This window comes from Penicillium alfredii, assembly GCF_028826965.1.
Source record: "Penicillium alfredii strain IBT 34128 chromosome Unknown utg000005l_segment0_segment0, whole genome shotgun sequence".
Classification (NCBI taxonomy): domain Eukaryota; kingdom Fungi; phylum Ascomycota; class Eurotiomycetes; order Eurotiales; family Aspergillaceae; genus Penicillium; species Penicillium alfredii.
In genome coordinates this window covers 1,319,813-1,339,871 of record NW_026622702.1, presented here as the reverse complement: position 1 = coordinate 1,339,871, position 20,059 = coordinate 1,319,813, and the positions used below count along the sequence as shown (strand labels likewise).

Genomic DNA, 20,059 nt, shown 5'->3' with positions numbered 1-20,059 from the left:
ACTGGCAATGTTGTAGTGCCATAGAAACCGCCATTCCGCGCGTCTCCAATTTTCCCACCGCCAACGTCTCAGTTTCTCTCCACCCGCAACGTCCTCTCGGCCCGTGGGCCCTCCCTTACTTCCTCGTCTACTTCATTTTGAGATTTTCATTGCAGTGGATGTGGATTTCTCTTTCTGATTATTCGAATTGAAAAAAAAAAATCTCCCCTCACCCCCTCCCTGCTCGACTTCAAAACTTTGCCGCCATGGCCTCTGGCCAGCCCTTCGCGTCGCGTTCTTACGCCGGCTCCAAGCTGCCCGAGCGCTCCATCAACGCCAATGCCATGCCCTTCAGCGCATCGTCGTTCTCGCGGCATCGCGGTCTCGGCGGTGGTGGGCCGGCGCCTGCGGACTTTGGGGCCGTCGACGCGTCCAAGCCCGTGCAGCAGGCTGCACCGACGCCGGCGGGCGGCGTGCATGTGGCACAGTCGCATGGCCCTGCGCAGGATACAAATCCGTTGAATCGATTGACGGAGGAGCAGAGGGAGGAGATTAATGAGGCGGTAAGAATGTCCTGTCTAGTGGTGTTACAAGAAGAAACAGAGGAGGGCCATGAGAAGGGAACCAGCAAAGACATGACGATGGTGGTTTTTTTTTTTTTTTTATGATAATGAAAGCTAACCATTTTATAATCTACAGTTCACCCTCTTCGACCTCGACCGCGACCGCCACCTCGACTACCACGAACTCCGCGTCGCCTTCCGCGCCCTAGGCTTCACCCTCACAAAACAAGAACTGATCTCCCTCCTCACAACCTACGGCGTGCCCCGCCCACAAGTCCACCAACAACAGCAACAATCGCATCAGGCGCAAGCCCAACAACAACAACCCGCCGGCCCTTCCTCTTCAGCCAAGGGTCCCGTCTCCAACCCGCAGCACCCATCCAACCTCCTCATGCCGCTGTCCTCGTTCCAAGCCGTGACAGCCCTCAAGATCCTGGAGCGCGACCCGCGTGATGAGATCCTGCGCGCGTTCGAGCTGTTCGATGAGGGTGGCAAGGGGTTCATTGACCTCGAAGATTTGCGTCGCGTGGCGCGCGAGCTCGGGGAAACGGGGCTTGAGGAGGAGGAATTGCGTGCTATGATTGAGGAGTTCGATTTGGAGGGTGTTGGGGGTGTTTCTCGTGAGGGCTTTGTCGGGATTTGTTGGCAGTAGCTTTTATTCTTTTGTTTCTTTTGTTGTTGCTCAGATTGGACTAGTCTGTTCTCCTTTTTCTTCCCCCGTCTCTCCCGCTACTCTGTGCATGGATTGTCTTGGTGTTGGGATTTTGACTTGTTTCCCTTTTTATGTACCCGGCTTCAAACTTTTGTTGGTTCCTAGTATGCTTGGTCTACTTCATTTTTCAGCATGAATGGATATTCTGGACTCCGAATCACCTCGATCGGTATTATTCGTCTAACGGTATAAAGTCGAATATCAATGAAGAAGCGAAAGAAAGGAAAAGGAAAAGAAAAAGGAAGAAACACTCTATAATAAGTCAAACCCAGATGCCATCAGACTCAATTCCCACATGAACCAGTGACTCGACGCCAGTGCAACCATGAAGACAAGAACAAGAACAAGAGAACCCCAAGTCCTAGTCCAAAAGTTTTGTCCAAAAGAAAAAAAAGAAAAAAAGAAAAAGACAAAAACTATCACCCGTATCGCGGCGGCGGTGGCGGGGGCATATTTTGATACCCACTATTGGGATAGCCAGGCCATTGAGCCATGCCGGGACGACCACTCGGCGGAATCGGGACAGGGCGGTAGGGAGGGGGCTTGGGCATCTTGCGACGGATCATGGCCATGCGGCAGCGACTGATGATGCAGTACAGCAAGGCCAAAACAATCAGACTGCCGACACCGACACAGATTCCAATGACGATGTTCTTGTGCTCGCGGATCCAGCCGCCGACGGACGAGCCATTGCACTGGCCGGAGCTGCAGCGGCCGCCGGACTCGCAGGGCGTGCCGTCCAAGAAATTCTGGTTCATTTTCATGCAGGTGGTGGTGCCGAACTGGTGGGCGACCTCGGGGGCGCCGCAGACCAGTGTGCACGATGGCGTGTTGGTGTGCTCGCAGGCCCAGGTGTCGTTGCTGTTCAGTAGACTGCCCAGTACCGTGCGGCACTGGTAGTCGCGGCTGGTGCATTGACCGCTGGCGCAGCTCAGGCCCGCCTTCGAGTCGCCGCACGAAGTGCCGTCTTTCTTAAACTTGTCGTCCGGGCAGGAACTTGAGTCACCCGGGCATTTCTCAGCGCTGTCACACTCGCCAGTGCTGGGGCGGCACACGGTACCGGCCGAGGCGAACTGGCACTTGTCGCAGCAGCTGTCGTTGGAGTCATCGCACTTGGCATCGCCCTTGAACTTGCAGGTCTTGGCGTCGCAGCAGCTGTTGTCGCCACAGCCTTCTTCGCCGCCGCAGTCGCAGTCCTCGCCGGATTCCACAATGCCATTGCCACACTGGCTGCCACTAATAGTGGTAACGCCGCGGTTGTCAGACAAACAAGTGGACTTGATGCTGTTGCGGCCGATAGCTGAGCAGATATTGCCGATAGTGCACGGCGAAAATTTCTTCATGTCAGGTTTGGAGTATGGGTTCATGATGTACTTGGCGCTGGCGTCGCAGGTCGATGAACTCAACTGGCAGCATTGGGATGATTCTGCCAGTCCTTGGTTGCAGGTCTGTTCGTCGCAGTCATGCACCGCTCCGAAGGTATGACCCGACTCGTGAGCAAAGATCTGCCACGAGGACCCCGGGCTGCGCACCACCACATTGGCACCGGTGACCGAGTTGTCTCCATCGCTAACGAGATCCGAAGTGCACAGCCGACCCATCCATGAGACACCCACCTCTTGGTCCGTGGGGCAGTCAGTCATAAGCGTCCAGTAAGCGTTGTTGTCTTTGTTAGAGGCGCGCCACTTTGAGAACTCGTTCAGCCGCCAAGTAATGTTGCCTTTATTGCAGTCAACGTTCCACGGGGTTGTGGAAGAAGCGGTAGACGGGCAACCCGTCTCGCTGACAGTAAGATTGCGCAGGCCGATAGACACGTTAAACGCGTCTTCGTAGACACTCGAGGCCGTGTTCACCAGGTTGATGATCCAGTCTCGAGCTGCCTCCTTGGGGGTAGAATTGGTCGCCTTGAACGAGTCGGTGAATTTACAGTCCGTGGCCACGCCAACCAACGCAACCTTCTTGGTCTTGGGACATCCGCTCGAATCGCCAATAGTCGACTTCAGGTTCACGCCACCTGTGTTGCCCGAGACTCCACCGATATCGTTCCGCTTGCTCAGGCCAAACAGCGAGTTCAGCGGGGTGAATCCCAATCGACCCTCGGCTTCGTCCAATCCCATCGGAAAGATCGAATTTCTCAGGTCGGCGTTCCACCCGAGTTGGTGTGACTGGCAACCGGAGGACTCGGGCAGGGATCGCTTCTTAAGATCAGGGTGCTCATATCGGATCATGTCGGAGTCCCGATAGACGAGCATGTACTCGCCCTCGCGGGATTTGATCGCAGCATCGATCGGGCGCTTCTTGTCCAAGTAGGTCGACTGCAATTCGATGTGGTGCTTGTCGTGATTGACGCTGAACGCACCCTCAAACAACGGGTCCGGCCCATCTCTTTTGATGGTGACTCGGGCCCAACCCACGGGCGTCCATCGTTCCTTGCCCGATCCCACCAGAGCCCGGCCTTTGAAGACCCTGTGTTCGTGTCGCTTGATGGGCTCGCCATCTCTCAAGGTTCCGTCGACGCCGAGATACTGCACGAATGCATCCTCTGCCAGGATATCGTGGTTGGGCTCAAGTTCCAGTTTTATCCGGCGGCCGTCGCGGTGGAGGTTAAAGGTGATGTCGAAGTGGGAGAGGTGGTCGACTTGATGTGATGGAGTGCGGATGATGGGATTGTCGACGGGCGTAACATGGCGAATAGCTTCGGCGGCTTGTGATCGCGCTAGAGGAGAGTTAGCCCCCGGCCCAGCCCCCCGTTTGCACAAGGGCAGAGAAGAGACAGACCTTGGGTTTGCAGAAACAGTGCGGAGACTGCACCGAGAAGGGGCAGGACGCCCCGAGAGAACCTCATCGCCAGGGCAAAATGATGATAGCGAAGGAAGGAAAGAAAGAAAGTGAGAGAGAGAACCCTGAAACAAGTTCAATGGACTTCAGGCTCCTGCGTTAATTACCCAGGGTTCGACACGGCCTCATTGGGGAAAATTCAGGGACCGGGTCCACTTCGGAAGGTCGGGGATCCGCGGGTGGAGGCTGTCAAGGCAGGGGAGAAGGGATCAAGGCTGAAGGATGCCGAAGACGTGAAATGTGAGACGTGAATTGTGAGACGTGAAATGTGAGAGAAATCGAGAATCGAGAGTCTCCAGGCTGACAAGAATCGTGCTGGGCGCCAAGCACGGAAGAATCCAACGGCTCAATGGAACATCCCCCGTGGCTCATGACCAATCGCTGCGATGTTGCTATTCTTGTGATGGCCACTGTATTGCTACGAACTTACTACTTCACGATGAAGTTCTCTGCTATTGACAATCCTATCATGGGTTCGGTATCGCCACAACCAAGTTTCAACCATTCTCATATTCCGAGTCTGCTGCATGATACATTGCATGCGCCAACTGGGCAAAATGTGGGATTGAAGCGCCACACACGACGCAGTCGACCACACTCAGCCCCAGATCATCCTCTTCTCCTTCTTCCCAGAGACTATCGCCCATCTCCGGATTATCCTCCAAGGCCATTCCTGTTGACCGATGTGGGCTGGGTTCACGGACCGTCCAGTCCTGGAGCACTGTTTCCTGTTGACGAAACATCTTGCCAATATCGCGGCCACTGCTCTGCTTCTGGTCTCCGGCGCTTTCCACCATGTTAATGACGGCAATATTCAGCAAGCTCAAATTCCAGCCCGATTTCTCTGGGTGTAGTTTTCGGAACATCGACAAGAGACTATCCCGCACCAGTCTCTCGGCCAGTGCATCGAGGTTCTCGTCCAGATTAAAGATGAATAGAGGCAGGGGTACAGAGCGCGAAATGCGATTGGCACTGTATACACGCGCCGTCTCCGAACCTGGGGGAGGTCGAGGTCGGGTTGAGAGACGGAGGGTGCGCGGATGAGCAATCCAGCGGCCGTGGGCAGCATTACCGTCATTCTTTTCTAGTAAATCGGTTCGCATGCGCCGGATCAAACTCCTTGACAATATTACCAGCTCGCGCCGTACACTCTCAAGGGTCTCCAGTCGGGTGTACGAGTCCTCAATACTGATCTGAGTAGGCACATCTCGGCCTTCGAGCACGTCTGTGTTGTCCACACCATGGAGAATATTCCAGATGCGCATGCCAATCCCCTTGGCCGAGCCTGGTCCGCCCAGGGCTTTCTCCAGAAGTGCCGGGCCCATCCCGGGATACTGGCGCACATCGCGCACCGTCACTTTCTCGTCGACAGTGTCCGGTCCGACTACTTGTGCCCGTAGTTTCTGTGCCAGTCGTGAGCCAATGCCCGGGATTTTTTGAATCTCGTGCGCATCCAGAAATTCCAGAACGTTGCTGGCCGCGCCATTCTCTGTTGTTATAGAAGACGGTAGAAGTGTTGTTTGACTATTCGGTTTGTGAAGATTGCCGACTAATTTTGCCAGCAATTTCGACGTCGAAACCCCTGCCGTGGCCGTGAAGCCTTTCTGGTGTTCCAGCTGGGCTCGGATGTAAGCGGCCAAGTGTGACGCCACGAGCAGTCTCATTGCAAGCGATGATGGCTCGTGCGGGGCAGACGCTTCCCCCCTGCTGGCTGCGTAGACCCCTGGAAGGTGGTGGCATCATAGGCGAATCCCACCGTCGGGTCCTTGCGGTCCAAGTGGAAAAACGAGGTTGCCAAGTCATGGGCATTAAGAAGTCCCACGTTGTACTCGATCATCTCGGTCACATCCAAGAAAAGCTCATCAAAGCCCAGCTTCTCGACCCGCGCACCCCAGATAAAGGACCGCACGAACAGAAACAAGTATTTGGAGGCATCACGGAATTTGGTAAGGTCCTCGCCCAGGACAATAACCACGTCGGGGCAGATGCGTTTGGCATCAGAGATTAGCTGGAGCTTGTGCAGTCCCTGTCGTCGGGCGGTATAGTTGCAGGTCACCACGATCTGTTTCTGTTGGACCGCGAGGGGTAATGACTTAAGCGCGGGCTGTTCGACCTCGAACACCGAAGCATAGAAGCAATCGTAATCCTGGGGTGGTCAGCGACGAGTGGGCCTTTCCAAGGTACCGTACTTGGGGGCCGTCGAGCAGACAGCTTACTAAGTGGATGATGATGCGTTGGTTGTTTCGCACGGCCATGGGATTGACCCTTTTAAGTAGTGTGAGAAAAGTCGTGATGGCCCCTGATGAATGGTGGATGTCATGGGCCGGTCAAAATTTGAGATATTGAGATATTGAGATGTCGATCCCGAAACCCACTCGCGTGCACAGGACACCCGATATTCCGTGGCCCCCCGGTGGACCCGCCTCCATTTCAATAAACTTGCGTCGAGGGGCCTTTCATTGGAGAGACATGAAGAATCCTGCGGATCGAGCGCGTAAAAGCATCTATGGATCCCTGAATTGGCGGTATGGCTCGACTGGCCCGCAAGTATAAAGCTATGGAGCTTCGCCTTTGCAGTCAGCCTGGCCAGGTCTCAGTCCATTCTGCTTTCATACTTCAATCATGCCGCGGTCTGTCTTCCCTCTGCCAGGTGTTGAACATGGTCGACGACTGCTCCCTGCCGTGATCGAGCAGCGAGCCCAGAAACCAGTGGATCCGCCATGGATATCGGTCCCCGTCAACGAAGAGGACTTGTCGCAAGGATACACCGAGATCAGCTACAAGCAGCTGAACAATTACGCCAACCATGCGGCACACTGGCTGAGCCAGAATTTGCCTCCAACATCTGAGCCGTTCCAACGCATCGCCTATGCCGGTCCCAAGGATCTCCGGTATCCTATCCTAGAGGTTGCGGCTGCAAAGTTGCAGAAAGTGGTATGAATGCGAAAGAGACCATGAAAAATGAAGGAAAGAAACAAAGAGCCTGTCCCTATTGACGCTCTCTGAACCATAGTTCGTCCTTCCTTCGCCAATGATCACGGCCGAGGCGCAACGGCGCATCCTCGAGCACACCAACTGCACTGTGTACTTGCGGGCGGCCTCGATGACAGCCTTCGTTGATTCAGTCCTGAGCGAGGCTCCGCATGTCCAGACCGTCACTGCCCCGGATCTCGAGCAGATCATGCAGGAGGCCGAGGCCCCCCCGTATGTGTACAGCAAGACATGGGATGAGGCAAAGGATGACCCCTGGCTGGTCTTCCACACGTCTGGCACAACTGGTTTGTCTCATTTACAATTCCTTCTCCCCGGAAGGTTTGCTGCATTTCAGGGCTGACTCTCTCCAACACAGGTCTACCCAAGCCCGTTACCTTCACCCACCGCATGCTGGCCAGCTCCGATCATGCGATGTCCTTGCCAAACCTTGAGCCTAACACCATGCAGAACATTGCCGAGGAAAGATGGTATACGCCTCTGCCGTCGCTCCATGTGAGTTCTTGATTCCCTTGAATCTTCCTCCAGCATGAACCGTTGAGCAGCAGAGAATTGACATGAGAGCCTACAGTTCGCGGGCACCTTGATGTCCCTTGTCATGGCCACATTCTTCCACATGACCCTCGTCATGGGACCATCGGCGCCCCCATCCCCAGACGTCATGGCAGACACCATCCGCTATGGCCGTGTCGATGGCGTCCTCTTCCCGCCGGTGCTCCTTGAAGTGCTCTGCCAGAGCCCGAAGGGCCTTGCAGCCCTGCGCTCGCTGAAGCATATCAACTATGCGGGGGCGCCTCTCTCCGCTCAAGTCGGCGAGCAGTTAGCTCCCTACACACACCTGGCCCCGGCCATCGGCAGCACCGAGGCCGGGATCTATTTCACCGTGGATCGACATGTCTCAACCGACTGGGACTACGTGGCGTTCCAGAAACACGCCGGCGCAGTCTTTGAGCCCCGGTTCGACAATCTGCACGAGCTGGTGTTGGTGCGGCAACCCGACTGCCTCCTGCAACAAATCTTCATGCTGTATCCGGACCGCGACCGCTTCGAGACCAACGACTTGTGGGTCGAGCACCCCGTCCACAAGGGCCTCTGGAAGGTCGTCGGCCGCTGCGATGACTACGTGACTCTGTCTCATGGCGACGGCCTGCATGCCTCGTCCCTGGAGCCCGAGATCGAGGCCCATCCCCAGGTGCAGCTCGCTTTGATAGGCGGACCAGGTCTTTCGGCTCCGGTGCTTCTGGTTGAGCTGGTGCCCGAGGCGAATGGGACGGACCGTCAGCAGCTGCTGGCTTCTTTGCAGCCGTATATTGATCGGATTAATGAGCGTTGCCATGAATGCGTGAAACTGTCGCTGGATCGCCTCATTATTGCACCCCAGGATAAATCGTTTCCTCGCACACTGAAGGGCGGTGCAGCCCGGGTGAAGACTTTGAAACTGTACGAGCAGGAGATTTCTGATTTGTTCCCGGATGCGGTGTGAGCAGCAATACTCATGGTTGATCTTTTATATTCGAGCGAATGTGAGGAATTTATAGTATAAAACAGTATGTGCGCCAAAACAACTATGTAATGTGCAGTGGTGGTCAATAGGATAGGGCTCTTTCAAAGCAAACATCCTCTTGATATAACCCTCGCCCCCTCTCCTACTCTAAGCTACCGACCTTTTTTAAAAAATAATAATAATAATAATAATAATAGAGATGACAGAGACAATAAAGGAAAGAGAGATATCAAAAGAGAAGAGAAAAGAGAAGCAGAAAGACAAAGAAAAAGAGTACTAGTCATAGTGAGCTTGAAATATATAACGAAATATTATGAATAAGGTAAGAAAATAAAGCAAAGTAGATTAAAATTAGATTAAATTAAAACCATATAAACAAGGAAGAAGAAAAAGAATAACTCTTCGAAAGCCGATATTTACTCTTTACTATCTTCCTCAAGTCACCCCAACGAAGCGAGGGTCAGCGGCTTATAGTAATTTGTGAATTAGGGAGTTGCAGCTTTAGAAATCGGCTCCTGGTTGTGCTGCTCGAAGTCGCTGCTCAAGTAGGTATCGCGGCCATTACGGCTATTGTGGTGGCGCAGAACTATCCTTCCTACTATTTTGCTTACCGGAGCAACCATATGGGTAGTCTGAGGATATCTGCACTATGGGGCAACAAAGAGGCATTGGCTGTCAGGAGCGAACACCTCCGCCAGACCGGCCACAGGGTATCACACAGATTAGCCGCGACGCTGCGCTCGGTAGCGGCACTGGGCATGCTGGACATGCTCCAGTTTCTGGAGAACCATATCGGCGACGACCGCGAGCTGCGGCTCGATTGTCTCAGGGAAGCCGTCTCCTACCGCCGGCTCGACTGCGTGCAGGGGGCTCCTGAGTCGCGGTGGGATGGATCTCAGGATGCGCACCTGGCGCTATCCGAATAGGGTGATGGCCGCTGCTCTGGGCCACTATTGGCGCGAAGGAAGAGCGCCGATTCTCAAGGCTCTGTTGGAGAGTGGCTTGGGTCCCAATGCGACTTCTCTAGGCACCAACCGGACACCGTTTCAGTATGCTGTGGAGATGGGTGACGAGGACTCGGCAAGGCTGCTGGTCCAGTATGGAGCCGACGTGAACGCCACGATCCCTCAGTCCAAGGGGAAAAATCACACGCCGCTGTTTTTGGCAGTTCAGAGGCGTCAAATTTCATTGATTCGATTGCTGTTGGAAAATGGGGCACACCGGACGTATTGGTGGAAAGGGAAGAGGTTTCAAGTTCACACGGACGCCCGGATCCATCACGTCCAACGGGCGCTGGGAGAATTGGGGCTGGCCGTGAAGGGCGAGTATTACATTCTGCTGGATACAGATCTATAATTGTTGATAATTAGAATATTAGAATATTAGAATAATAACTAATTAACTATGATTAACTAGAATAACCAAACTAACCACCTTAATTATAGCACTATAGCATGATCCACGGGCCCACAGCTTTTTATAGAAACCCCCGGTTATTTTTATTTCTGGTGACACGCTGGAAAATCTCTGCCTGTGCTTTGGATGCTTAAAAATGACTGAACTCCAAGATTCCGAATCTCTTAATCTCTCAATACTGGTGTATATTGTGTATACTGACCCCAAGTGACCCAAGTTCTGCTGTTCTATTCTTAGCGCAACCCCGCGCCTCTTCCCGATGGCGTTGCACTTCTACACTTTTCCTTCTCTTCCTCCTTCATACTCGCCCGCCATGTGCAGTCTCTCATCAACAGAACAGCCCGTTGCCTCACGGCCCAAACTCACCCTGCAAACCGACTCCCTCCCTCGCACTTTTGGCTCGTCCACCACCGGTCTCTCAGTATCCTTCGCCGCGGGGCCCAGTGTCTCGCCCACAGTGCGCAACACGTTTAAAAATGCCTACGATGTCGCCTCGCCGTCGACGGCAACAAATTCCCCGTCCAAGGGCCCCGGCAATCGATTTGGGAATTCGAAACCCTCGTCGCCATTTGCGCTGACTCCATCGACGCCCCACACCCATACTCCCAGCCACCCTCACCATAATCATAATCATCACTATCATTCCTTCCACTACCGGCCGTACCAAATTCCACTGGGGGTCCGCAGCATCTTGCGCAACTCGCCTCTCGACTCGGCGACAAGACGACGATCCGGGTCCATCTCCGCGGGCGGCACTGCCCCCGGCGGCCCAGGCGCCCGTCGGGTCTTTTTCCCCGCCAAGAAACAGGTCGCCTATCGCCAGCCACTCGAGGAAGAAATCCGAACGGAGCGCTATACGGCCCAGCACCTGGATCTAGTGCACGAAGAGGAAGAACGAGAACATAAAAATACAACTGCAACTGCAACTACAACGCTGCCGACCGCGGCCGTCGCATCTGATGTCAGCCCGGAAAACGACTCCGACTCCGATTCCGGCCGGTCCCTCTCAGAAGAAACCATCAGCTCGTCGAGCGCCGAAACCAGCGCCGACGAAGACAACAAGAACAACCCCACGGGCAGATCGCACCGCGCCTCGCTCTCCAAACAGGAGCGCAAGAAGCGGCGCTCGCTGCGCATCGAGCGGCAGGTCCGCGCCGTCGCGCTGCTGGACGGGCTCGAGCCCTCGTCGCTTGGTTCGGCTACGCCCCAGACGCGGCGCCAGGGTCGGACCAAACGCCGTCGGGAGTGGAAGTGGACGTTGGGGCCGCTTGATTCCGGCTCCGATCGGACGAGTCGGCCTGATGGGTCGGATGCTTTATCTGAACCGCGCTCTTCTACGGACTTGCAGAGGTGACCCTGTTGTCTGTTTTCCTATCTTCTTTTCTTCTTTTCTTCTTCTGTCATTTTATTACTTTCTAGTACCTTTTTTTATACATAATAGCGGCGCATATAGCATCACGAATCATGTCATTTCAATGTCCTCTAGACGGAAGGACTTATACTTCCCAGGTTGAGAGTTGGCTATTATAATAACAGTCATTTTGATCACACTCATTTCGAACAACTGATACCATGTATTCGAGACATTCAAAAGATCCATGAATAGCAGCAGTTGGCTATTAAACATACAAAACGCCAACCAGCGCCATGAGAATAAAATACTTCATACTTAATCTCCAGAATAAACCCATCAATACTTCATATATCATGTCTCCGTCTCGACATCCGGCTCCCGACCCGTGAGATCTCCAGCCCCCAACTTCTTCTTGACCTTGCGCATAGCAAACTTCGCCTCATCCTTCGCGAAAGCAGCATTCCGCGCAGGCCGCCACTGCATCAAGCCGCGCTGCTGCCGCTGCTCACTGCGACGGTTAGCCTTATTCACCTGACTCGAACTCGCTTGCGACGACGACGCATCCGCACTGGGACTGATAGTCGAGGGCCCCGCAGACAAAGACTCGCGCTCCTGATCCTCCGACTCGCTCGACAACCGATCATCATCCTCCTCGTCGGGCGCGCGGTCCCCGTCCTGCGAGTTGGGCTGCCGCGACGGCTGGTCCTTCAGCGGTGGCGGCGCAACGGGATCGTGCCGGGGCGGGTCACGGCCAGGCTCGGCAACCTTGCGCCCAACGGAGTCGGTGTACGCGCGCGGGTCCTGGCCGAACGCGCCGCTCCAGTCCTGGCCCTCGCGGTCGATCCAGCGGCGGCGTTCGGCCGGCGCGGTTTGTTTCAGTACGTCGCGGCCGTCGATGAGGGACTGCTCGTGCTTGGATTGCACTTCGGCGGGGATTTCGCTGATGACGGAGCGTGAGCGCACGCCCTGAGCTAGACATGCTTCCCAGGTCTCGAAGGTTTCGCGCGAGTCGTTGTCGACGACGAACCGCTCGTGCGACTCGTCGATCCCCGCTGAGAACCGTCCGCGAAACTGCAGCCGGCCTACTTCAGTCAGGTCTTCTAGTCCTGGGACTCGTTTGGCGCGCCAGTTCTCTTCCGTGATGTAGTTCTGCGTCAGTCGCGCTCCGTTCTTGGTCGTCCAGATCGGGATGTCCACTGGTGTGTCCTCGTTGTCGACGAGATGCTGCAGCCACAGCACCGCGTACGCTACCGGCCCGCGCTTTCCCGGCACATGGAACTCAAACACCACCGGCGCCCGGTATCGGTACTTGACCGGCATGCGGAGTGAGTCGCGAAACGACTCGTCCGCCATGTCGTAGACCGCGTCATGCCCGTCCAGGTGGCAGACGTGCCGCGTGATCTTGCCCGTGCTGCCCCCGGTGCGCAGCTTGAGCTTGGCTTGCCGGCCGTAGTCCTTGGCGACCAGCTTGTCTGCCGTGAATTCGAAGGTGCCCACGTCCCAGCCCAGCATGTTGGGCGGCAGTTTGGTCTCGACGTGCCGGAACAGCAGCGACATGCGGATGCGTCCAAACCCAATCCCGCCGTCCAGCGGGTACCACCGGGTCACCTGGGAGCTGGTCTGGAAGATGTCAGACAGCTTGATTGGGACGACGCCGAGGATCGGATCGTGCTCGCGGTATCGCTGGTCTCGCACTGTGACGGTCACGATGGCCGAGCGCCAGTCACGGACGAACCGCTCAGTTCCCGCGTTAAAAATCGGCTTCGAGCTTACGGCCTTGGCTCGTGTTCGGTAGATCTATAAGGAAAACAAAGTTAGCAGGTCTGGTCTGACAATTCACTAGATATTATCGGTGTGAACACATACCAGTTGGTCGTTCAGCAGGATCTTGCAATAGCTGGTGGGGAGGTCACCGCCCTGCTCCTCGGTGTTCTCGCCAAACGGTTTGGCCGGCTCGTACTCCTTGCCCTTGCGGTTACCATCGCTGCCCTTGATATTGGCCAGTTGTAGATTCACAATCTGATGCACGACAATGTGCACAACACCGCTGGGCCAGATAGGGTCTGGAGGTGTATGCATGACAGCATCCTCTTGCTCATCGTTGATGGCTCCCTTTTCATCCTCGAAGGTCGGGTCTCCCTTGAGATTTTCAGGCAGGTCTTTCTTTTTGCCGTCGGTGCGCAGCTCAGGCCGGAGCTTGGGCTTTCCGAAATACCCAACCTCCCAGTGCAGCTGGCCGGGCATCTCGCTGCCATCGTCGAGACCCTGCAGCTTGGACACCTGAGGATACATGCGACCCGGGTGCTGGAGCATCTCACGAATCGGCAGCTCGACCTTGCCGACGATATCATCGGCCGTATTGCGATCCGAGTCCCAGAGCTCGACGCTGAGGTTCTCGTTCGCCTTGATCAGCTCGGGGGTCACAAGCAGCGCCGCAGTTTCCTCCCAAACCGGGTTGAGGTCGTCGGTGATAACCCGCGTGCAGTACATGGGCTTGCCGTATTTCGAGAACGAGAGATTGATGTACGGGTCGCTGCCGCCGCCCTCACTCCCGCGCGCGTCCTGCTTGCTTAAACCAACAGCGCGGTGGATGCGAATCCACATCACGCCCAAGGCCAGGGTATCCTTGTGGATGTCATCGCCCTTGAGCATCATGGCAAGATCCATCGTCATGGACTTGGGCGCGGCAAACATCGCGCAGGCCGCGCCGATGGCATAGTTGACGAAATTGGAGATCAGCGGCAGATTGAGGACGTTGACTCCGCGCTGCAGCATTGGCATACAACCTGCCCGGACGTGTGGGATGCCTACCAGACTAAATGTCACTTCTTTCATGAACGGCGGCTCGGGCATCATCTGGAAGCGGAGACGGACGGTCCCGACTAGCTCGGTGAGCTCGACGAACACAGGGAAGGGTACGCCGAAGAGACCTCGGATGCCGAGATAGAATATCAGCTGCATGTGCATGTTGCGCGCCTTTGAGGAAGCAGACTGCGTGCTTGGCTTTGCGTGATAGGCAAAAGACGCTTCCATGTTGTAGTAGCTGCCGCCCTCTTCGGCCGCCGCAGCCTCCTGCGGATCCTTGTTCTTCTTGTTTTCCTCGTGAGCGTTGTCTTTCATGGATTGTACATGCGCGTCTGGGAGAGCACGCATGCTAAGAATACGGAAAGGGTTGTTTCCTTGGTCAATCTCCGCAATCCGGACATTCTCCACCACTTTGGGTGCGGAGGCCTGCATGATATCCTCAATTGTGTCGCCTACAGGGGTCAGCATCTCGGGATTGACAAGACCCCAGACCACGCCCAGGAAAGAGTTCATCCATTCAACGGATTCTGGGAGCAGATTTGCCGTAGCCTTTTTGCGTCGATTCAGATCAGCGCCCAATTAAATATATGCCGAAACAGTGCAGCACTTACAGTTTGGCCGCGCAGCTGCTCGCTGCTCCATTCCATGTCTCGGCCACTGCGAACAACCTCTTGCATCCAGAGCCATACGCTCACGGCAATGCACCCAGCCAAGGGTATGAGACCCAGGAGGGACCCGCCGAAGACTCGCCCAAGGAAGATGATGGCAAAAGGAATCGCAATACAAAGTCTCATAGCCCGGGCTTCCAATTGATCGAACATGGGTTTATAAGTCACAGTCGGTGTCGGGTGGAAGAGCACATTCGTCTTCTCTCCGCGAATGGGGACATCTGAGGTCGTTCCCTCGGCGATGGGATCCGGGGGTGCCGTGATATCCTGCTTTTCTTTATATTCGGGGAGTTCTTGGTCATGGCGAGTCTGGACATCCCTCTATCAAATGGAATTAGCATTCTGGTGTTATTCCAACGTGGTTTCAAGTATCCCAAGGAGTGAAGATACCGTCGGTCGTCCAAGATTGGCATTGGGAACCGTCAACTAGAGCCATGTCAACATGCCGTTCTTCTTCTTCCATTCGTCGAGAATAGCTTCATACCTTGGGGTCTTTGACGGCTTCCATGGAGGTCTTATCCTGATCCTCCACGCCAATCTCTTTCCCGGTGGTTGGATCGGTCACATTGCGTATCTTGGCCTGGCAGACCTCGCGAGCCTGGTGCGAGACCACTTCCCCGTGTGTGCCTTCATGTTGCTCTCCACCTTTATCTTCCTTCTGTTGTTGTCGGGTCTTTTCCTTCTTGACCCGGTTCTCCTCGTCGATCCTGCGATCGCGCTCCTTCTTCTCGGCGTCGAGGTGCTCGATGAATTTCTGGACTGTGGGAACGGGATTGGCTCCACTCCAGTGCTCGCCAACGTGGTGCCGCTGAGGCGCTTCCGCCTCCGGGCTGGTAGATGCCATGCTAGTCCTCGCAGCTGTCTATATCTTGTAGTATAAGTTGGGCGGATGGCAATTGCGAGTATGTGAAATGACCAACAAGACTCCCCTGTAGTCTTGAACAACTCAGAAGAAATTGAATGGAAGAATCGACCCAAATGCAAGATTGTCGAGAAAAATAAAACCTGTCGACGATGGCAATGGAAATGTGTTGAAGCTTTCCCCCGGGCTACGTCATCGGGGGGGCATAACCCGGGAAACATGACGCCCCGAGTCTCCATCGCCGCGCAGCTTGGGAGAGTCAATCACAATGCCGATAGCTTCCCCACATTCATCATCACTTGAGCTTTGGTAAACGCCCAGCTGGCTTCCAGGCTGTCATGCCTCTCCGGCAAAATTCCGCTCTTGGCATCTTGGGCCCTGACAAGCGCCAAAACCTGCTCAACGTGACTTCTTTCCCTTCTTCTTGAATGGCAACCAAGGGAGCAATGTATAGAACACATCGAGCTTACGAATTGGCATTTCCCATCAAAATCGGAAACAAGAATCGCGATGCACCCTGATCTTCGCGAAGGAGGGAATGATGTCACCTGGCCGGTGTTCAATGACTTCACAGCTTTTCCTTATCAACCGTGGGCCATCACCACATAGATTGCCTTTCTGAGCTCTTGGCTGGCTTGAGCTGAGTTGTACAAGCATCGAGGCCTCGAATGAAGGTTGGTTTTCTGTGATCAGATCGCGGATTTATTATTGACAAAGGGCTGAACCCTGCAAACAGGTCAAATATGAGCCTGATGGATCCGGAGTTGGCAGTAGACTTGGTAGTCTTTTCTATGAAACATATATTGAGTAAAAGAGATATGTGATCAGTAGCCAGTGAAGGCAGAGATGATGTTATTCGTGAACGTTTTCAAAACGATCTTTAGGAACAATTGAGGCCATCCATACTACGTGCCTCGAAGTATACATACCTCTTTGTCACGAATATAGACCATACTTGGGAAGACTACTCTAGAAGAGCCATGTTCGATGAGAGGTCTATTTTTCAATAACAGAAAATAGAAGGCAGATCAATCAAATCAAATCGAATTGAATATTCGTGAGGCGTGGGACAGAAGGAACAAGATCTCAGGCAGTTGACTTACTTTTCTGTATCTTCACGTGGCCCGCATCCCTCCCCAACTCCACGAAACTCGGCTGTAAACCATTCAACACCCACGCTCTGTCGCTTCAACTCTCTTCACATCCTCATGTCGACACCCACAGAGTCCCCGGCTCAACGAGCTGCCCGTCAACGACGCGAACGCCGCGAGGCTAAGATCAAGGAGGGGGCTCAGCACGCCTGGACAAGATCACCAATGCCAGCGGGCGCACACCACAGTCTGGTAAGAGACTAGAGATATTTTGTTTTTCTTCTGGGGACTATGTGATACACTACGAGCCTCTGAAAATCCCCCTTTGTTTTCCCTTCCACCTGGAAGTGGGTAGAAACCATCGCTGACGTTTCCCAACCCCAATCAGTTCGCGAAGAAGGCTCGCCATCCCCCCAAACCGGAGTATCGCCCTCTCCATCGCCCGCACCGCAAATCCGACCCTCACCATCCCCGCAGCCTCAACTAGACACACCTACGCAAGAGAGCCTCCAAGCACAGCAGGAGTACTTCCGCGCTCTGCTGCGACAAGGCGCACCCAACCACGGCCAGGGTCAGGGCCAGAGCCCGGGCGGCGACGAAGTGGAAGACCCCACCCTGAAACTCCTCAACTCGCTCATGGACGCAGTGCCGCTCAAAGGCGACCCGAACGCCGCCCCGGCGCCGGGCGGCGGTGCGGGCGACATGCCGGGACTCTCACCGGCGGGCATTGCGTCCGCGCTGGGCATGCCGCCGTGGATTGCGAGTCTGGTGGGCGGAGCGACACAGTCGTCGACAGAGGAGGAGCAGAAACAGCTCCGGGTGTGGAAGGCGCTGCATGTCATTTTCGCGCTTGGTGTGGCCTTCTACTTGCTCTTTGTCATCGTGACTTCCGTCGCGACATTCGGTAGCTCGCCGCCCAAGCCGGCTACGGCGCAGAACCCGTTTATGATCTTTGTTACGGGCGAGCTGCTTTTGACTGGGGGGAGGGTGCTGCTGGCTGGGGAAGGGCGCGGAGTGGGGATGGCGGTGCAGTTGTTCCGTGATGTTGTGCGCGATGGCAGTCTTGTGTTGTTTATGCTGGGTATGGGAAGCTGGTATTATCGCGAGTGGCAAGGTACAGGATACTAGAAACGGCGACTCTGAAAGGGGGGTTGAAACCGTTTTTTTCTATATTCAACAAGCGACCAACAAAAACAGCAGAGTTACATGTCATCAATGGACTCATCAATTCATTATTCATATGTGACAACACAGCACCGAAACATGCTATCAAAATCGGTAGCCCTAGCTACTGAGCGAAAGACGTTGTCCAGGCCCGCTGCGACGGCAGGACAGCATTGCGCAGCACACTCATTGCCGAGGGATCCAGTCCCCAATCACCCTCCCACTGCCCCATGCGAGCACCCTCTTTGAAATGTTGGGCCAAATGGTCGCCACGAGCACTCCAAGTGGGCAGAACACATCCACAGAACCCACAGCGGCTGTAGAAATTGACCCCAGAGCTGCGCCAGGCGTTGAGATCAACGACGGGTAGCTTAGTACAGCCATGGAACTTGCGCAGATGCTGCCATAGATGATCCTTTCGGCTAAATGACCGGTCTGCCGTAGGTTTTTCTGCACAGACGTGGAACTCGTGCTCTTCCCAGTGAGCGGCACTCGGAAAGACAATATCACAAAATTGGCATTCGGATGCAGGGGTCTCGACAGGCTGCTGAATGGTGTTGATATCGGGGGTGCAGATCCAGAAGTCGAGGGGAAGGTGGATGCTCTTCTCGTGCCTTGACCATTCGTGTCTCCTCCGGAAAGACTGGGTGCAAAACGTGCACTGGTACCTACTCTCTCCTTCTGTACGTCGATGTCGTCCTTGCCTTCGTCGAGCCGGAGTTCTTTGAGGGAGCAGGGGAAATGGTAAGCCCCCATCTCCCGAAGAATGATAGCTCCATGCCGAGGAAGCACTCTCGGAGGTTTCAGATGCCCTGCTTCCAAAGCTAGATGCGGATGAAGGCAGGTGAGAGGAGGACTCGTCAAAATTAAACAAATCCACGTTGGTGCCATCAAAAAAGAACGGATCGACCTCAGAAGAATAATCCGTTGTGGTAGAAGCGATCGCTTCCTGAATGGCAGATTCCGGGACCGGGTCGTCATCTGGCGGTGATGCTTGCCATCGCTCCATGGGCGTCATTGAAGACAAAGTGCTTGTCACTATCGGAGACCCAGCACGAGCCTGAGTAGCCGATGCCTGGGTTGCCGACTGCAGCTTCTGTTTCTGGCGCCGGCGGGCATTGGCAAGCCAGGTTGAGAGCCGCTTTTGCGAGAAACCGGTCTCAGCTGAGAGATGAGCCTTTTGATCATCGGTGGGATACGGATATTCTTGGTTGTGATGGAACCACTCCCGAAGGATCCTGGCTCCCTTTCTCACAAACCGCTTGGAATCTTTCCGTTCTTCGACGCTACCTATATTGATAGCGGACGATATTGGTGGATTGTTCTGAGAGTTTTTGATGAGAATTACCTCTTATACAAAAAGATCTTTTCATTAGTCACTCACCTCGTTGTCCATTTGCTCTGGGACCCCGTGGAGATGCCCCAGCACGGGAGATAGCGTCTCGAAGCGAGACGCAAGACGCTTCTCTCCCCTGGCAAGACTGCATTCTCTGAAAAGAGCTGCGCAGCTGGAACAGGAGTGGACTGGGTTTGGGTTGGCTTCCGTAGTTCGAAGAATGAGACACTGTAGCCGGTGTCTGCGGCAATAGCTGCAGGGTACCGGAGGCCGATAGGCCCCATCGATCCATTTGGAGACATTGTTTAGGTTCCGTGGGGGAAGAAACAATTCAGTTTCTGCTGCTGGTAGTGCATGTGCCGCCATGTTGCTTGGCATGTATGCGGCTTCTTGAACAGCATAGGCTTCTCCATGCTGGACTGGAGGTACTGGAGCTGCACCCGCGCCGACGGAGTGAAGCCATCCGGAGTCTGTATCAGACGAGCAATAGTAGAAATCGTTCATAGAATTCCAGTCAACTGCTGCATCCTCAGATAGCCAGTTGATAAATGTGTTGGCATCAAACATATCCGCAAGACCCGAGTCTGAGAGAGACGGTGGCAATGGATGGGTTGAAGATGGCTCGGGCTGCTGCGGGTCCATGCTGGGTGGGCTTCAGCAAATTCGCTACTGGACGTCCCGAGGCTATGGAAGCAGCAATTTCCTTGAGTGTCGAACCAGGATATTTCTCTCGTGGGACGATTCTTTGCTCTTGCTTCAATCACGGCGTCCTTGAG

At 54.7% G+C, this 20,059-nt stretch overlaps 9 protein-coding genes across 9 annotated transcripts; 5 read left to right on the top strand and 4 right to left on the bottom strand.

Annotated features, from left to right (window-relative positions):
• Positions 1-245: 245 nt before the first annotated feature.
• On the top strand, positions 246-1,194 carry cdc31 (putative cell division control protein Cdc31; the record flags this gene model as incomplete). Its single annotated transcript, XM_056654507.1, has 2 exons — positions 246-542; positions 679-1,194. 2 exons carry the CDS (start codon positions 246-248, stop codon positions 1,192-1,194), a joined length of 813 nt encoding a protein of 270 aa, XP_056512534.1.
• Positions 1,195-1,673: 479 nt separating this feature from the next.
• On the bottom strand, positions 1,674-4,739 carry admB (uncharacterized protein; the record flags this gene model as incomplete). Its single annotated transcript, XM_056654506.1, has 3 exons — positions 1,674-3,970; positions 4,033-4,094; positions 4,627-4,739. 3 exons carry the CDS (start codon positions 4,737-4,739, stop codon positions 1,674-1,676), a joined length of 2,472 nt encoding a protein of 823 aa, XP_056512533.1.
• On the bottom strand, positions 4,590-6,347 carry NUU61_003923 (putative DNA polymerase iota; the record flags this gene model as incomplete). Its single annotated transcript, XM_056654505.1, has 3 exons — positions 4,590-5,641; positions 5,788-6,238; positions 6,309-6,347. 3 exons carry the CDS (start codon positions 6,345-6,347, stop codon positions 4,590-4,592), a joined length of 1,542 nt encoding a protein of 513 aa, XP_056512532.1.
• Positions 6,348-6,714: 367 nt separating this feature from the next.
• Positions 6,715-8,566, top strand: NUU61_003922 (putative AMP-binding enzyme; the record flags this gene model as incomplete). The annotated part of the gene is made up of 4 exons (XM_056654504.1): positions 6,715-7,026; positions 7,106-7,370; positions 7,442-7,578; positions 7,655-8,566. The coding sequence occupies 4 exons, from the start codon at positions 6,715-6,717 to the stop codon at positions 8,564-8,566; spliced, it is 1,626 nt and encodes a 541-aa protein (XP_056512531.1).
• A 644-nt stretch (positions 8,567-9,210) lies between these two features.
• NUU61_003921 (ankyrin repeat domain-containing protein) lies at positions 9,211-9,943 on the top strand (the record flags this gene model as incomplete). The annotated part of the gene is made up of 2 exons (XM_056654503.1): positions 9,211-9,464; positions 9,514-9,943. 2 exons carry the CDS (start codon positions 9,211-9,213, stop codon positions 9,941-9,943), a joined length of 684 nt encoding a protein of 227 aa, XP_056512530.1.
• A 373-nt stretch (positions 9,944-10,316) lies between these two features.
• Positions 10,317-11,357, top strand: NUU61_003920 (uncharacterized protein; the record flags this gene model as incomplete). Its single annotated transcript, XM_056654502.1, has 1 exon — positions 10,317-11,357. The coding sequence occupies one exon, from the start codon at positions 10,317-10,319 to the stop codon at positions 11,355-11,357; it is 1,041 nt and encodes a 346-aa protein (XP_056512529.1).
• Positions 11,358-11,708: 351 nt separating this feature from the next.
• On the bottom strand, positions 11,709-15,674 carry NUU61_003919 (C2 domain protein; the record flags this gene model as incomplete). The annotated part of the gene is made up of 5 exons (XM_056654501.1): positions 11,709-13,154; positions 13,224-14,711; positions 14,774-15,151; positions 15,221-15,256; positions 15,315-15,674. The coding sequence occupies 5 exons, from the start codon at positions 15,672-15,674 to the stop codon at positions 11,709-11,711; spliced, it is 3,708 nt and encodes a 1,235-aa protein (XP_056512528.1).
• Positions 15,675-16,900: 1,226 nt separating this feature from the next.
• Positions 16,901-17,911, top strand: NUU61_003918 (uncharacterized protein; the record flags this gene model as incomplete). The annotated part of the gene is made up of 2 exons (XM_056654500.1): positions 16,901-17,035; positions 17,132-17,911. 2 exons carry the CDS (start codon positions 16,901-16,903, stop codon positions 17,909-17,911), a joined length of 915 nt encoding a protein of 304 aa, XP_056512527.1.
• A 160-nt stretch (positions 17,912-18,071) lies between these two features.
• On the bottom strand, positions 18,072-19,925 carry NUU61_003917 (homeobox domain-containing protein; the record flags this gene model as incomplete). The annotated part of the gene is made up of 2 exons (XM_056654499.1): positions 18,072-19,271; positions 19,332-19,925. The coding sequence occupies 2 exons, from the start codon at positions 19,923-19,925 to the stop codon at positions 18,072-18,074; spliced, it is 1,794 nt and encodes a 597-aa protein (XP_056512526.1).
• Positions 19,926-20,059: the final 134 nt, after the last annotated feature.